Here is an 18,261-nt window from a genome sequence, read left to right on the forward strand (position 1 = left end):
AGCACCTTTGGGATATCAAACTGTTGTTTTTGTAACTGCTTTATGAATAAACCATAATTAGACTCCTGCAATATACAGTATTTAAACCCTAAACAGGTTGACAAGTCAAAATGCCTGGGTTTCATTACAACATGCAAAATGAAACCAAGCAAACCAGGTTACTTCTTAACACGATGGGTTACCACGATTATTAATCATTCCACGATTATTAATCATTCCCACGATTATTAATCAGCTGTCCCTGATTAAATAAAATGCCTGCTAATTCAGTGACTTACAAAATAGCAAATCAGAATTTGTGTTTATGCCTGAGCAAACACCCAATCCTTCTTGCTGGTTTGTCCTGCCAACAAACCCAGATAGTTCTTAAGTTCTAGAAGACAAGCCAAATTCTTGGTTTGTATGACTTCAACAATCAGGGATGAAACTGTTGAGGCTTACCAAAAATGCACCTTGGTCAGAGGTCCACACAGGAGCAATTAAATGATATCCATTAGCATTCTGATCATCAGTGGTAAAAATCTAGTCTACCATTCTATGCAATCATGGATCCTGAACAGAGAAGCTGCAAGTATGCTATAAAAGTACTTTGATATCTCCAGATGATACTCACACCCATGTTATTACTGTAGATGTTTCCAACAGTATACTACACCTAGAGGGTTATTACCCTGGTCCATGAAAATAAAAGATCTCACAAACTGGTTTTTAGATGTTCCTTTCTTTTAAAAAAGGTGTGTTTTATTGTCATTCAACAAATGACGTTCTAAGTCCATTTTAGTTGTACAGATCTGGGGAAAGGTTTTCCCAGATATAGTTACATGTACAGATATGGGGGAAAGTTTTCATTAATTTAATTAAGTCATGTTTTTCCCTGTTTCCCTCAAAAGAGAACAGATACCAATTCATTGTTAATTTTTTTAATTGAGAGAAGGCCCTTCAAAAAGTCTAGATTTAAAGAGGATATCAGAAAAGGCACCCTTCGTTCCAGGATACATTAATGATTTATAATTCCATACTATATATATTTTGCATAATGCCTCCAAACCCCAACATTTCAGAATTCCAGAATTCAGGATTTACCTCCTGGGGTTCCACCACGGCCACATTGTCAGCTCCGACTTTCCGTTTCATCCGGGCACTCATCGTGATCCCCCCTGAACCTCCTCCAAGCACCAGCACCTCATAGTAATCTTTTGAAGCAGATGCGGCTGTCGTATGTAACTGGGACAAACACGTTTTGGGGATTCCCAACCTAAGTAAAGGTACCAGGGAACGGGCACATGCGCAAGAGGACATCAACCCAACTGTAGCCATCTTTGATGAGCATCAACTTGCCAAGGTCTAGAGAAAGAGGTGGAACATCAAAAAGGTGATTTCCCCACCCCCCAATGTCATTTTCATTCTTTATTTTATTTTACTAAAGAGCTGAATACTATATAGAAGCTGAAAGAAGGTCCCCAGAGTTAGGGGCTAACATTCAAAATGTGATAGAAATACTTTGGCTCCAAACTGTGACTCAGGCATTGGTGTTATTTTCTTTTCATCAATCTTCCTCTGACAATTATAGCAATTTAAATCCAGATGGGAAAAAGCCGTTTTTATGTGAGATGCAGCAGTCAGAAATTTCACTATGCTATTCCAATACCAGATATGTCATTAAAGTGATAAACTCTGTTTTGACACCCATTCTAAGAAATTACTTTTGTTCCATCTGCATTTCATTGCTCAGAAACAACATTAGTCTGGCCTGGGAAGGCAGCTTTTAAGGTTCTGAGCAGCTGTGAAAGAATGCGCTTTTGCTGCTTTTGACAAACCACAAATCTTCTTACTTTTTTTTTAATGGGTAATAAGATTGTCTTTCAGGACACAGTTTATGAAGTTCATACAGATTCTGCACTGTGTCAAATTCAGCTGTGTTAAAAGATGCTTTAATTTTTTTAAAACTCTACTCTCCAGCAATTGTTGTCTACATCCAGTTTTAACCTTTCCACTTTTTTTCCTCCTTGAAACTTATGCTAATTTTAACTGACACAAATCGTGTTTTCTTAAAATATTGATAAACCAAGGATCTCAACCGATAACCAGACTTTCTACCGAAGAATCATTGATGTTCAAACTTTCCCAGTTAAAATGTTTACAGGGTTGCATTATAAATGAACTGCTCTTTAAAGTGGACTCATCCTTCCCCAAAATGTGATGGGGGCGGGGGAATGAATAGTGATAAAAATATTCATATTACTTGTACTGTCATTTAAACAGCTGGCAAGGTTTTTAAAATGGACGCTGGCCTGACAGTCACATGACCCTTGACAGAATCCTCCTGAGGTCAGCTTGGGAGTAAAAGTAAACCGACTGCTCATTCTGATAACAAACCGTGAAGCATCTTTGTTTTGCGGATCAGATCCATGTCACACTTTCATTTTAAGAAACACAGTTTGCTGTATCACCCTCCAATACAGAATAATTATAGCCTTACAACAATTCACATTTTGTAAGGCTTTCTGTCCCCCAATGCAGCAGATGTGAATAGTGTGCAACCAAGTATATTATGAAACTCTTCTTTGACAAGATTTATGGTGTCCGTTTCCCAACCCAGACTTTGAGAACAAGGCTGAGAAATATTTCTCCTCCCACACATTCAGCTTCATTTATTTTAACTCCTGAACAACCGATCAAAGAAGTGGGAAGGGAAGCTAATTGGTTTTAGGAAGAGTAGAAAGCTAATTGGTTTTAGGAAGAGTAGAAAGCAACTCCTGTATGTTGGCAAGGCTGGAGTTTGTAGTGGCAGGGATACAACTAGTCTAAGAATGGGCGTTGGTAGAAGTTACCGTGAACGCTCTTTCTGTCTATGCTGCGTCAAAAGCCCAGGATGGGTTGACTCCTTCCTATGACGTCATAGCTGAGTCTGTACTAAGATATAAAAGCCAGCCCCCAGGAGAGACCCCAGCTTTGGCGAAGATACTTGACAGACTGAAAGGTATTTCTGAAAGCGCAAAATAAATACAGAAATATGTCTTACCCTCTCCGGACTAATCAAGGGAGGGTCTGGGCTCTCTCGCAGCATAGATAGAAAGGGCGTTCATGGTAACTTCTACCAACGCCCATTCTCCTCCATGCTGCATCGAGAGCCCAGGATGGGACATACCAAAGCTTGCATGTCCACGGGTGGGTCCTCGTCTGGCTCATCACACCGACTATGGAACCATTCATTGAAGCACCCGTCTGCCGAAGGCTGCAGTCGCCGAGGCAAAAGCATCCAGACGGTAGTGTCTGATGAAAGGAGACGGGGATGTCCACGTGGCTGCACGACAAATCTTCTCCAAGGATGCTTGTAGGCCTGCTCAATGCAAGACCTGACCCACCTGCTAATAGTAGGAGAAGAGGCCTTGTGCCCCAAGTGAGAAGGGAAAAAGGAAACAAACATGGCTTCCGACTTCCTGAAGGAGGAAGTGCGCTTACTGTATATTCTAAGAGGGCTTCTTACATCTAGCGTGTGCCACTGCCGCTCTAAGTCATGGTGCGGGAGAGGACAGAAGTCAGGCAAAACAATGTCCTGGGACCTGTGAAACCAGGTGTTAACCTTTGGAATAAATGAAGGGTCCAGACGAAGAACAACCCTAACATTGTGAAAGGAACAAAAGTCCTCTCTGATGGAAAAAGCAGCAAGCTCGGAAACCCTCCTGGCAGAAGTGATGACAACAAGGAACACTATCTTCAGAGTCAGGAGACGGAGAGACACTGTTCTAAGGGGTTCAAAGGGGGGCTTTGTAAGGGCATTAAGGACCAAATGGGGGATACCTATGAACCACTGGAGGGTGCAGGTTGGAAGCCCCTTTCAAAAACGTCCTGACTGAAGTGTGATGGGATAAGGAAGGAAGCGAACCACATGAAAGGACTGAGGAGAGGGCTGCAACCTGCCTGCGTAAGGTGTTGGGGGCCAAACCTTTCTCCAGCCCATGCTGAAGGAAGCTAAGAACTTCTGCCAACTGGGCTAAAGCAGGAGAAAGACCCTCCCTGAGGCACCATCAGGAAAAAGCCTTCCAGGTGGCATCATAGATGTGCCTTGTAGAAGGTTTGCGAGAAGCCAAGATAGTGAGGATGACCCTTTCTGGAAGATCAGCCTCCTCTAGCCGCTGCCGCTCAAGTGCCACATGGTCAGCTTGAACCACTGGGGCTCTGGGTGGAGCAGGGCCCCCTGGTGAAGGAAGATTAGATGGGCAGGGGTCCTCCAAGGAGAAGCCACCGATAGGTTGACCAGGTCTGCAAACCAGGGCTTCCTTGGCCAATAGGGTGCCAGGAGGAGCTCCGCACGTTCCTCCAACATCTTCCGAATTACTGCCGGAATGATGGGAAGTGGAGGGAAAGGCGTAGAGGAGACCCTTGGGCCATCTGCACCAAAGACCATTGGTCCCCTCCGCTCCCTGGCAAAGAAACCTGGTGAAGAATCTGGTGACTTGGGCGTTTTGAGGAGTGGAGAAAAGACACACCTCCGGTGTTCCAAATCTGAGGGAAAGATCCCTGAATAGAGACGGAGGAATGGACCATTCTGCCTGATCGACTAGGCTCCTGCTGAGCCAGTCGGCCTGGGAGTTGTCGACCCTGGAGATGTGGTCTGCTGAGATCGATAACAGGTATTTCTCTACCCATAACCCCAGCCGTAGAGCCTCTCTCATGAGGGCTTTGGACCTCGTCCCCACTTGCCGGCTGACATGAGCCTTTGCAGCCATGTTGTCCATAAGGACTAGAACATGAGAGCCGGTCACTGATTGCCTGAAATGCTTGAGAGCCAGAAAAATAGCTCTGAGCTCTAGCCAATTTATGGGAAGGGTGTGTTCCGATCTGGACCAAACGCTCTGAGCTATCTGGCCCTGCATATGGGAACCCCAACCCAGGAGGCTGGCATCGGTGGTTATCACTAGCCTGTCTGGGTCCCTGAACAGGAGTCCCCTCCAGATAGATGGGGAATGCCACCAATTGAGAGATCTCTGGATTTGTGGCGGGAGTGGCACCTTGATGGATGAGTGGCTGGTTCCTGCTCGTTAGTAGGGAAGCAGGAACCACTGGAGGGCTCGGGAGTGGAGCCCAGCCCACGGGATGATGCCAATACAGGAAACCATCTCCCCCAGAAGTATGGACAGCAGCGACAGGGGGACAATTTGATGTTGCTGGATCTGGCTGATGATCTCTGCAAGGCTCTTTCCACGAGCTGGGGACAGGAAAACCTGGCACGACATGGTATCGATGACTGCTCCCAAGTGTTGCAATTTGGTTGCAGGAGAGAGCTGGCTCTCTTTGGTGTTGATGGAAAATCCGTGGCTCTGGAGACATGACAGGGTAATTTGCAGATCCCGATGGGTCGCAAGGATGGAAGAGGAAAGAATCAAAATGTCATCCAAGTAGCATTGGATCCTCACCGGAATAGAATGCAGAGATGCTACCAATGCTGCCAGAACCTTTGTGAAGACCCTTGGAGCCGATGAGAGGCCGAAGGGAAGTGCTCGATACTGGTAATGGGTATTCTGATAACAGAAATTGAGAAACTGGTGATGATGAGGCCAAATTGGGAGGTGGAGGTAAGCCTCAGTGAGATCAATGGAAGAGAGGAGGTCGCCTTCCCAAATGCTCTCGAAAATAGAATGCAGAGTCTGCATTTTAAATCGCCTGTATTTAACAAATTGGTTGAGAAATTTTAGATCAAGGATGGTTCGCCACCCGCCTGAGGCTTTGGGAACAATGAAAAGGCGAGAGTAAAGTCCACGTCCCCATTGAGACGGGGGAACAGGTTGAATAGCCCTGATTTCAAGAAGGTGCTGAATGGCCTGATTCATGAGGGCTTGCCTGGAAATGTCCTGAGAAACAGGACAGATCAAAAAAAATTTGGGTGTGGTGGGGTTAGGAAATCCAATTGTAATCCTGACCTAATAGTGCTGAGCACCCAGGCGTCCGTCGTTGACTCCTCCCATTTGGAGGCAAAGAAGGCTAGGCGACCTCCGATGGGCGGGGAGAACGAGGGATTACTTAGAGCGACGGAAGGAACGACCCCCTCCCCCCCGAAAGGGCCGTTTAGCAGTAGAAGGTTGCCTGGCAGATGTTTCCGCCCATTGGTCTTGGCGTTGGGAGTATGGCCTGTGAGAGTGGGGGAAGCGAGATGAGGTCTCCGCTCGGAAGGCAGGAGGGCGATAAGGAGCAAGGCAATAGTCGGCTTTCTTCCCAGAGGAAGAGAGAATTTTACGTTTATCTCCGGTTTCGATGAGATAAGGTTCCAGAGCATCACCAAAAAGCTTATCGCCTGCGAATGGAACTGAAGCCAGATTCCATTTTCAGCATGACTCCGCCTGCCAGTTTTGGAACCATAAAAATCTTCTTGCTGCTACAGAAGATGCCATGGCCTTGGATGCAAATTTGGCGGAATTGAGAGTGGCATCCGCAGTGAATTCCGTCGCTGCAATAATCTTACTAAGGTCTCGCTGAGACCGAAGGTGAGAAGCAGGCAATCTATTCTGGAGTTGGCGCAGCCACCATATGGATGCCCTGGTGAAGAAGGATGCTGCTGTTGAAGCCCGAACAGCCCAAGCAGCCACCTGGTGATTGCACTTGAGGGTCTATTTGGAACGTTTATCATCTGGTTTCAAGATATCTTCTGGCTCCGTGGGAGTGCCAGAAGATGAGAACGAGGCCAGAACCGGAATGTCAACAGAAGGCACTGCCAGGGCATTGTCCAGAGCTGCACTGACATTGTAGAAACACTTATCTAGAGAAGATGGGCGAGGACCTGCCGAAGGAGAAGCGCACTGTTCCTTGACCATGTCCAGGAACAAAATGGGAGAAGGCAAAACCTCTGCATGCACTACAGGCTTGGAGAAGAGCGAATCCCCTTGGCTAGAGGGATTTCCTTGTGGCTCGGGAGCCACTTCCTTGGTGGCAGCTTGGCAGTGACCAAGGCCTTGCTGAGTAATGGTCTGAAGAAAGTAGGTTTGAAGACCAATGCAGAGGATGTCTGCTCTGGGCGAGAATCCTCTTCCTCTGAAAGATTTTGGTCAAAAATCTCACCCTCTTCACACTCTGAATGAGAAGAGTAACTGTGTTCAGATGGTGAAGGCCTTCCTTCCTCATCAACCTCCTCCCATTCTGGTAGAGAAGAATGGACCCTGAGGTCCTGAGGCCTGTGTAAATCAGAATGATGAGGCAACTTATAGATTGAGAAGGGAGAAGGGCCTGAACCCTTTCCAGAGGTTGAAGAATTTGCTTGAAGCCTTCAGCCAATCCCTGCCTAATGGCTGATGAGACTACATCTTGGATATCCCTTGGTCTATGCTCAAAGGTAGAGGCAGAAGGCCGAAGGCCAAAGGCTGTGGGAGTGAAGGTGGCTTCAGGCCAAGATTGAGGAGAGGTTCGAGGCCTGGAGGGAGGGGGAGAAGCATAGGGCACAGAAGCCTGTTGGAAATAAGGCCCAGTTCTGCTTAAATCCTGAGGATCTGACTGTACAGCAAGAGCCTCAGGAGACCAGGATGGAGGATGGAAAGGCTCATAGATAACTTCTCCTCCCCTGGGTGGGCTTGGCTGGGGCCCATGAGTATCACCTGAAACGTGCTGTAGTTGCACTCCCTTCTGTTGAATAGTTCTGTTGAACTGCCTGTCTAGAGCTGCATGTCTGCGCTTCTCTGCCTTCAATTCAGCCTGAGTTGCCTTCTTAGGGGCTAGAGCTTTAGCTTTGATTTTAGCAGCCATCTCCCTCTGGACTGATTGGGTGCGTTGCCTACGTCTTTTTCTCCTATTAGGCTTAAGAGACTGTTCCACTGCGGGGGAAAGCTCTGCCTGAGCCTTATCTTGCTCCATTTGTAAAATAAAGGCTCTTGCGTTGGAAAGAAGCTGTTTAGAAATTTTTCTATTAAGCCCCTTAGGGTATAAATGGACCCCGGGCTTACAAAATGGCCGCTCACCTCGTGGCGGAAGGCTTGAATCCAAGATGGCCACTGACTACAGAAAACAGGCTCCAAGATTGAAGAATTGCTCCTTAGGCTATACGGAGCCCCGAGTGAAGTCAGCAAGGGAAAAACACAGCAACCAGCTACACGATCAGCTGGCTGGAGCTCTTATCAGTTTGCCGATTGTGTTTACGATCGCTCCAAACTGCAGGCGTGGGGGAGGTCTGCAGATGCTGCCCAGCTTGCCTGCACAGAGCTCTGTGACGCTGCTCCCAACATTGCAGGGCTCTCCTGAAAGAGCAGCTGCCCAGATCCCTGGGAGCTGCTTGAAGAGAGGAAAAAAGTACTGAAGATCGCCGGTGATTGCTATCACAGAACGCTTTCAGAGACACAGCTACTGACTGAAAGGAGCTGAGTCAAAAGCTGGGGGCTCTCCCAGGGGCTGGCTTTTATATCCTAGTACTGACGTCTTAGTGTGGAAAGGGAACTTCACAAAGACAGTAGTGTCACAAAAAAACAGGAAAAGCCAAAGGGGAACATCAGGTCAGCCAGAAAGCAAACTTACATAGGGAAAGGAATCAAATAAAAAGTATTAAAGAATCCCTATAGACAAAAGCCTAAGTAATTAAGAAAACTAGACAGATAAGAAAAGGAAACAAAAGATAATTTAGAAAACCCTTACAAACACAGGACATACCAAATGAGCAAAACAAACAGACAAAAGACACAAAATATAAATTATAAAAGGAAGAGACAGGAGATTGCTACAGAACAAATATGAAAAACTATCTTAAAGCTAAAAGAGATTACAGAAAACCAATAATACAATCTGGCCACCCCATGGAGTTTGCCTTCCACACCCCGCGGAGTTTGCCCTTCGGCGGGAATAAAGACAAACTCAAACAGGATTTGAAACATTAGGCACAAATACTCACACAAAATCAACTTACAAAGGGAGAAAAGGGTATAAAAAAACAGGGACTTACCATAAGAAGCTAGCTAGCCCAGGAACGCAGACTTCTCACTGTTCTCCGCCTTCCTGAAAAACACAAAAATCCAGCTTTCAAGCAGTTGTCCGTAGCCTTGCACAGGAGCTCTCCCAGTGGGAAAATCAAATCCTCGAAAGAAAGGCATTTTGACACTTTTCAACAATTGGCGACCACGAAGGTTTCCCAGCCAACCCTGCCACTGGACCGGGCCTGCGGATCCAAACCCAGCTGGCATGGACCTTCTTTGTCCAGGGACAACATCCACGGACCCAGCCTGAAGGTATAGGGTAGTAAAGGGAGGGCTTGGGCTTTTCTGCTCAACAGCTGCTTGAAAGCAGGTGAGTACCGCTTCAAATTAATAATCTTGCTAGTGAGGGGAGTGGAAGTGTGAGTGGACCAGGTGTGTGATTGTGGGTTTTCTCTGCAGAAACTGTGGGACCTCACCTCCTCTGTGATTGCCAGCCGCACCCCAGCCAGCTGCTAGCTCAAACACGAGCCGTGACTGCTGGATTTGGGAATGCAAGGGGTGATCACGGAGTGTGAGTCCTTCTGAAAGATGTAAGAAAAACCGAGCGGGCTGCAAAAGGAATTGGTGTTAGGAAATAAAAAAGCAGAGGAAAAATATTCCCGGTGCATCTCGCAAGCAAAGCCCTGTGCATTTAGAAAGGACCTGTACCGGCTGCTTGCAAACAAAATCGGAAATCGTTTGTCTAAAAAAGCAAAAAGGTCCTTCCAGATCCCCACCTTTAAGGGAGATCTGAAAACTGATGGCTGAGTGTAGGGAGGGACCCGTACCAGAGCTGCTAGGGGCAGACGGTCCTCCGAGATCCCCATTTTTTAGGGGGGTCCTTAAAACTGACGGCTGAGTTTCCCCTAAAAGAAAGGGGCCCGTACTCCATGTGTAGGGAAACCGGAGTCCTTTCCAGACCTTTTTTGTCTGAAAACTGACGGCTGTATCCTGGCTAAACCAAAGTAATCCCCACATCAGGCAGGGAATATGGGAAGTTGTAGCTTGAGGGCAATGGAAGAGACCCCCTTGGATAAATTACTTGAGGCCTGGGACGAAAGGCAAGTACCTGTCCTGACTGGAATGCATAAAAAAGAAGCCATTTTTTTTGCAAAAAGTGGGCTTTATTGCGGGATGACACAGGTAGACAAATTTGGCCTGATAGCGGTACTTTAGATTATAAAACCCTGAAAGCGCTTAGAACACGCATTAAACCCAGCCAAATACCCTATTGGTAGTGCTGGTCTGAAATGGCTAGGACCAAAGACCTGACCGAGGGAAAAGATCAGGAAAAACCTGAAACCCATTCCTTGGAAGGAAAGACTGAGGCACGGATTATGGCTCCCCTTTTAAGCAAACCAGTGCCAGGCAGAAATAGGGGACAATTAGAATACATTTTTACCCACACTCCCTTCTCTGCCTCTGATTTGGTCATATGGAAAAAGGATACCCCAGCTTTCAGGGCTGATCCTCAAACAGTAATTCAAACCCTGAAATCTATCATAGACAGCCATAATCCATCCTGGGGTGATATGACCCAGCTGCTACAAGTCTTTCTAACTAAAGACGAACTATTAAAACTATTTGAAAAAAAAAGACCAAATAGCTAAACTACCAACTATCCCTGGACAGGCAGCCCCAGCCCGCATCACATGGCCAGTACATCGCCCTGACTGGGACTACAATGATACCAATCACTGGGATGAATATACAAGAGCAAAAAATAACTTACTAGAAGCTTTAGAGGAAATAGGTAAAAAGCCTTTAATCTGGTCAGAATTTCAAAAAACAACACAAGGAGAAAAGGAAAACCCTGATGCCTTTTGGGTCCGCCTGTCAGAAACAGCTATTGTATATGCCCATCTAGACCTTAGCCGCCTGAAGGACCAAAGGTCCTTCAGCCTTCATGGACCAGTCCACCGTGGATATCAAAGAACCTTTCCACCGCTTCGTCTCTAACTGGCCAACCTTAGAAATAGCAGAGTTGCGCAGGATTGCTAACTTTGTCTATGATCAAAGAGACAAACTGAAAGAGGAGATGAAAGATAGGAAAAGGATGATAGAAAGACAGGAGGACTTAAAAATGTTTGCTGTAATGCAACATGATGCCAGACAAATGCCAGGTAAACCCCCGTATAATTCAAGGAAATGCTGGCATTGTGATAAAGCAGGATGGTCACAAGGCAAATGCCAGCATTGCTATAGGTGCGGACAGGAAGGGCATTTCAGCAGGCAATGTAGGCAACACCTTTCCCGCAACCGGTATCACCCACCACCTAGAAAAAATGAAGCCAGGCAATAATCCAGTTCATTACACTGAACAACAAAGCTTTAATCATCATGCACCACCCAGCGCTCCTTTTCCTCAAATAAATCATAACAATGGACCTCAATGGGAGCAAAGAAGGGAAAATGACCTGCCCCTTTCCTGACTAGAACATGAGAATGAAAACACTGAATTCGTGGCTACCTTTAGCGGGCTGGCTATTCCCCTAAAAAAATGGCACTGAAGGGGAACCCATTGTCACCATTCTTATAGGAGGAAAAAAATACAATTGCTTAGTTGACACTGGAGCCACCTCCTCATTGATTACTGAACCACCATATAAAGCTTCAGTGGCTGAAGGGCCTTGGGATAGCATAATGGGAGTGGAGGGGGGGAAATAATCCCTGTAAAACAGGGGTCTCAAACACAATTTATCAGGGGGCCGCTGGAGGCAGAGTCTGGGTGAAGCTGGGCCGCATAAGGGATTCCACAAAAAATGTTGTTAAAAAAATATCCTCAAATGTCATTGTTAAGTTTGGGAAAAGAGAGGCTGAACCAGAGCATGAGTGCAACAATACTTTATTATACAATAAAGGGCTGATCGTGCTTGCCACGCCTGGAACTGGCTCGCAGCAATCAGCAACTGGTTGGACCCCCGCAGCCTGCTTTTATAGCTGGCTGCTGGGAGAACCAACCAATGAGGAAAGGGGGAGAACGCCCACACAAAGTGAATGGACCTGGAGTGAGAACTCCTAGAGTTCTCAGGACATAACACCCTTCCCCCAGATGCGAACACGCATAGTCTTTGAGGTAGGCAGGAGGTTTATGTTGGCGCCCGGAACGGCGTAGCTCTGGGACGCTGTCTGTCCGTCCGGGGTCTGCCTGGGAAGGCAGGGTCGGCAAAGTGTCACCAGTGTGCCCTCGGTTCGGGCATGCCCGGGGCTCGTAGGGTTGATCACTGGGGATGTGCTCCCGTAGGCTGGATCGGGCTGGTCAACCGCCTGGGTGCCGCTGTCTGTGTTCGGGCTTTCGGGACCGGCTGAAGGTGTGAACTGATCGCTGGGCATGATGTAGATGTGGGGCTGAGGATGAGGCCTCCCTTCGTCTTGTGACTCTGGGTCCCTGCTGGTGATGGTGCTGAGGCGTCTACGCAGTTGGTCTATGTGCCTTCTCCAGACGCGCCATCCTCCAGTCTGACCCGATACGACCGCTGGCCCGGTGATAGCTACGATCTCGCCCGGGATCCACAGGGGGTCTCCAGCGAAGTTCCTCGCGAAAACTGGCTCCTGTAAGATAAAATGTCTAACCCCCATGTGGAAGCGAGGGAGAGTCAGGGCAATATTGTGGGTGTAGTCTGTCCAATACAGTCCTCAGATGCCTGCCCATCAGGAGCTCAGCTGGGGACTTATTGGTGACTGAACAAGGAGTTGAGTGCTGGCTCATCAGGAACCGCGAGAGTTTGTGGTGCCAGTCATCCTTGTTGAACCTTGCCAGGGCTTCTTTAGTGGTCCTGACGGCCCTTTCAGCCAATCCGTTACTGGCAGGATGAAATGGGGCTGTGAAAATGTGGCGGATACCCAGGTTGGCAGCTAAACGGCTGAACTCAGTCGATGCGACTGTGGGCCATTGTCGGAGACAATGGAGTCGGGTAGCCCGTGCGCTACGAACAGCCGTGTTAACACGTTGGTGATTGCTAGTGTGGTGGTCGTGGATAGCTGTGCTATGTCAATCCATTTGGAATAGGCGCCCACGACCACTAGGAACATCTTCCCATGCAGAGGGCCGGCCAGGTCGATGTGAATTCTGGACCAAGAGCACTGGCGCTTTCCCATCTAGTAGGGGTGGCAATGGGGGAGCAGGACGGGATTCTGGCAAATGCTGCAGGAACTTACCCAATTGACAATGTCCTCGCCGAGACCCGCCACCACACGTAGCTGCGTGCTAATGCCTTCATTCTCATGATGCCAGGATGTCCCTCGTGCAACGCTTCCAGAACTCGGGTACGCAGTGAGGCCGGGATGACCACTCGAGTGCCCCATAGTAGACAGCCCTGCAAACTGGACAACTCCTGCATGCGAGTCTTGAAAGGTGTGAATTTGTTATCAACATTGCCACCCGGCCACCCCCTCCTCACCCAGTCGAGCACCTGGGCGGCGCTTGGTCTGCCTTGGTTTTAGCAGCAATGTCCAGGGCAGTGATGGGTAGGTCCAACTGGGTGATCTCAAAAATAGCGTGGACAGGAGCAGGGTCTTCAGCCGGAGCCGGCAAGGGCAGCGACTGAGTGCGTCAGCGTGGGACAGTGTTTTACCCGGGCGGTGTATAAGTCTGTAGGAGTAGGCTGCCAGGAAGAGGGTCCATCTTGTCATCCTAGGGAGAGGACTTGAGGGGTCTGTTTGTCCCGGCTAGTAGGCCCAGGAGGGGTTTAGTGGTCCGTGACCAGCTCGAAAAATGGCCAAAAAGAAATTCGTGAAATTTTTTTCACGGCTGCAACAGCTGCTAGGGCTTCCTTATCGATCTGGCTGTAATTGCGCTCCGTTGCAGAGAGCGTCTTTGAGAAAAAGGCGATGGGAGCCTCGGCGCCATTGGGAAGCCTGTGACTTAGTACCGCCCCAATTCCAAAAAGGGGAGGCGTGCTGCTGCCAGCACTAAAGGGAGGTTAGGGTCGAATTGAATAAGTACCGCCTCTGGACGTGAGTAGTGATTTGACAGCGTGATTTGACGGTCTTCCCTGTGCCCCCAGTTCCACGGTGACTTTTTATCCAGTAATCTGTGTAGGGGTTCAGCTACTGATGCTTTATGGGGTAAAAAGGATGCGTTCAATAGCCCCAAGAACGCCTGTAGTTCAGTTTTGGAGGTTGGAGTGGGTGCCTCGTGGATTGCCTTAACCTTGGACTCCAGGGGTGAATGCCAGGCGTCAATTTTATAACCCAGAAAGTCCACCTGTCTAGTGGCAATGGCACATTTTTCTTTTTTCAACTTGAGGCCATGCTGTCTGAACCTCTCTAACACAGCTCGAACTCTCTGGAAGAGTTGGGGTCTGTCCCTGGCCGAGACTAAGATGTCGTCGAAGTAGGGTACTACACCAGGGAGGCCCTGCAAAATCCGCTCCATGAGGGATTGAAAAATACCAGGGGCAACACTTACGCCAAATTGGAGACGCTTGCATCGGAAGGCACCCCTGTGAGTGACAATTGTCTGGAGTTCCGCTGTTTGGTTATCAACAGGGAACTGCTGATATGCTTGAGACATGTCCAATTTAGCAAAAATGCTGCCTGGTTCGAATGTGTGTAATAAGTGCTGAATGACGGGCACAGGATAAGTGCTAACTTGTAGAAATTTATTGATTGTCGTCTTGTAGTCCGAGCAAATTCTCAGGCTACCGTCTTTTTGAGGGGTGTGACAATGGGCATCTCCCATTTGGCGAAATCTGTTGGTTCAATGACCCCTTGTTTTAACAGTTTATCCAATTCCGCATCTAGTTTTGGCCGAATAGCGAATGGGACCCTCACGGTTTTAGCCTGATTGGGACTGCCTGGGGTCAACTGAGAATGAGATGGGGTACGTTATAACACCCCAGCTCTTCGCTGAATACATCTGCGTAATCAGCGAATAAGGAGTCAGTATCTGAGGTTGAGACAGCATGGACTCCTGTTAGCCCTAGGCCGAGATGGGGAAACCAATCGAGCCCCAATAAGGTGGGGAGATTGCCGTTAACTACCACTAGAGGTAGGTGACCTTTAAAAGCTTTAAAACTGACAAGGAACTTGCCTCTGCCGATTACAGGAATGGTCTTCCCCTGGTAGTCCTTCAGGCTGAACTGGCATCTCTGGAGCCGGCTGGTGGATAGGCTAGGTTGGAGCCTCTTGAGGGTGTTCCACGAGATAATTGAGAGCGCTGACCCTGTGTCAACCTCCATACGGCACGGTTTACCTTCTAAGGAAACGGATAGAGAAATTTTACTAACAGTGTGGTGGTGCGTGCGACAGTTTAATACTTGCCTCTGTGGTCCCGAGTGCGAGGGGGGGTGCCTTTGTGCTGAGCTTTGAGGGCTTGGCAGACTCTCGCGATGTGTCCCCTTTTATGACAGTTATTGCAGGTAGCTCCTTTAAACTTGCAGGTGGCCCTCTGATGAGATCCCCGCAGGCTAGGCACAGGGTGATGTGCTTGGGTGGACCGATGTTTTTTGTTTGGTTCCTACCTGCGGCCGTCTGTCGTTGGAGAGCGGTGGGCGTCGTTTTCATCACTGATGGTTTCCTCTGCTACCACCTCCTCGGAGTGGACTGGGAGTGATGTCAGCTTGGCACTTGGGCCGTGGATTTCGGTGGCTGAGTGCGCTGCTAGCTCAGCTGCCAAGGCCTCTCGACTGCTTGTGCGAGGTTGAGGTCTCTTTTGCGAGAAGGCGCCTTTGCAGGTGGAGGTCCTTGACCCCGCAGACTAATTGATCGAGGAGCATGTCCTCCAGGTAGGTTCCAAACCCACAATGCAGTGCTGCTGTTCTGAAGGCGGCCATATACTGATTGATGGTCTCCTTGTCCGCTTGCTTCCTCATACGGAAGGTGAATCTCCTGGCAATCTGTGAGGGCCTGGGGAATAGTGGTTAGTGAGGATTTCAAGTAACTCAGACCACGGAACGTTTTTCAACTCACGAGGGGCCACGAGGGCCGTGGCAGTATCAAAAACGGTGGCTCCACAGTAAATCAGGAAATACGATTTTTCCGATGCTCTCCAGCATCCGCCAGGCGATTGCATCGATATAATGATTAAAGCGGTTCTTATATGATTCCCACTTCTCCTCATCTGGTTTGAACGCTGGGAAGACTGGATTGGAATTCATGGTGCTGGGACCGGTAGAACTTCCTGTGGGAAAAAAATCTCTCTGGGCAGCAGACAATGTTTTAGTGCCTGTGGCAGGCCAGTGATTTCAGCTCCGGAGAGGCTTTTCGCAGTCCTCTCTTTCTCTCTCTGGGTTAACCACGTTTGGCTGTTAGCCGTTGGCGGCGTTTGGATTGGCGCCTGTGTGGGTGTCAGTGACTTGACTACAGCGCTGTGCTGTACCTTTTAGGTTTGAAATTCAAATGGCAGCCATTTGAATTTCGCGCCTAATACTGAGCGGCTGCGGCTGCGCAGCGCTTCACTTTCCTGTAGCTGGGCTAACAAGCGGCTACAGACGCTTCTAACTATCGATTCTGACCGCTCTCTGGCTGCGGATCAGCGTTCGTTGCTAATCGCTTGCTGACCGCTTTCTCTGTCAGCGGATCAGCGTTGCTCTGTTTGTTTGCTCTTTTTGTTTGCTGACCGCTCTCTCTGGCATGCGGATCAGCGTTGCTCTGCTCGCCGGCCGATCGCTCTCTCTGGCTGCGGATCGGCGGCTAGTGACTCAGCGGTTGCATGGTGCTTCTGGTAGCCATCCCACCTTCGTCGCCAGTGTTAAGTTTGGGAAAGAGAGGCTGAACCAGAGCATGAGTGCAACAATACTTTATTATACAATAAAGGGCTGATCGTGCTTGCCACGCCTGGAACTGGCTCGCAGCAATCAGCAACTGGTTGGACCCCACAGCCTGCTTTTATAGCTGGCTGCTGGGGAGAACCAACCAATGAGGAAAGGGGGAGAACGCCCACACAAAGTGAATGGACCTGAGTGAGAACTCCTAGAGTTCTCAGGACATAACAGTCATCAACAGTTAATGATTTCTCCAATACATGAACTGTCCTGAACACATGAATGGAACATTGAATGAAGATCATGAACAGTTCCTCAGAACATGGCTTCTCCAGCTTACTCCTTGCTGCCAGAGACTTGACAATGCTTCTTCTCTCATATCTGAGCCACATTTGGCTTGAGAGAGGAGGCACTTGAGACCCACAGTATGGCTTGAACATGATCATCAGTAAGTCTGGACCTGTACTTGGATTTGTTAAAGTTCAGGGTGGAGAAGAACTTAGAATTTAATTTATTCCACTTGGCGTCGCTCTTGTTCCACGTTTCATAGAAGTGTTTAGCCAGCTAGCGACGCATGGAGAACGTCTCGACATGTGACGTCATTTCCGCTTCTACTTGTCACAACAGCGCGGTGGATGACAAACAGCCCAGTAGCAGTCGCCTTTCTCTGCGTTTGATCGTGGCATTTGTTGATGGTAGAAAGTACCGGAATGGCGACCACAAAAAAAGGCGACTGTTACCGGACTGTTTGTCATTTGCCACACTGTTGTTACAAGAGTAGTGTGCATGAAGTCAGTGTAGGTTAGCCTAGCACTGAATGTCAGCCACGACGAGGAACGGCGGGCGATACTTCCTTCAGAGGTCCATTCCCCCTGTGGGCCGCACTAATATTATACTTTCATATCACGGTGAGGGCCACAGGATATCATCCTGCAGGCCACAATTGGCCCGCGGGCCGCAAGAATGAGACCTCTGCTGTAGAATTTACCCTCAATGTAACAGTAGAACAAGGACCTTTCACAGTAGACCATTCCTTCACTATTTGCCCCCAGTCCCCACTATCCCTACTAGGAAGGGATCGCCTATGTAAAATGGGAGCTACCATAATAACGTGGCAAACGGGCTGCAATTGGAGATCCCAGGAAAAGGCACACACAAGACAATCATGGTGATAACCAGCAACACAGGGCTTCATGAAGATTTAAAAAGCCTGCCACCCTCCTTATGGGGCTGGGATGCATCAGAAGTGGGACACCTGTTAGTATCCAAGTGAAACATGGACCACCTCCATGCGTGCCCCAATATAAAATCCCTGCAGAGGCAATTCACCCCATAAATGAATTAATACAAGCATACCTAAAGCAAGGAGTTCTCATTAAATGTACCTCTCCCTGCAACACCCCCATTTTTCCTGTAAAGAAATCTACAGTAGACAAAGATGGAAACCCCATCATTAGATTTGTGCATGATTTGTGCCTCATTAATAACCATGTGATACCAAGAGCTCCCATAGTGCCTAACCCATCAACTATAATCACCGAGGTGCCAGCCTCAGCCACCTATTTTTCTGTCATAGATTTGTGCTCTGCTTTTTTTAGCATTCCGTTGGACCCAGCATCCCAATATCTATT

At 48.3% G+C, this 18,261-nt stretch overlaps 1 protein-coding gene across 9 annotated transcripts in view; it reads right to left on the reverse strand.

The window, feature by feature from the left end:
* Nucleotides 1–18,261, reverse strand: part of SQOR (sulfide quinone oxidoreductase) — a 35,743-nt gene that overhangs the window by 6,998 nt on the left and 10,484 nt on the right. For 2 of the 9 annotated variants that reach the window (XM_087941415.1, XM_087941411.1), the window contains 3 exons: nucleotides 8,915–8,967; nucleotides 7,944–8,250; nucleotides 1,084–1,344 (listed from right to left, as the gene is read on the reverse strand). In XM_087941415.1, the coding sequence (XP_087797541.1) occupies nucleotides 1,084–1,317 (234 nt within the window). In that variant the 5' untranslated portion in view covers nucleotides 1,318–1,344; nucleotides 7,944–8,250; nucleotides 8,915–8,967. Of the gene's footprint in view, nucleotides 1–1,083; nucleotides 1,345–7,943; nucleotides 8,254–8,914; nucleotides 8,968–18,261 lie in introns of all 9 variants that reach the window. The other 7 variants (XM_087941416.1, XM_087941412.1, XM_087941413.1 and 4 more) reach the window with 4 other exon arrangements.

The sequence above is a fragment of the Pseudonaja textilis genome, chromosome 13, assembly GCF_049901715.1.
Source record: "Pseudonaja textilis isolate UNSWEBS1 chromosome 13, rPseTex1.2, whole genome shotgun sequence".
In the NCBI taxonomy this organism is placed as follows: domain Eukaryota; kingdom Metazoa; phylum Chordata; class Lepidosauria; order Squamata; family Elapidae; genus Pseudonaja; species Pseudonaja textilis.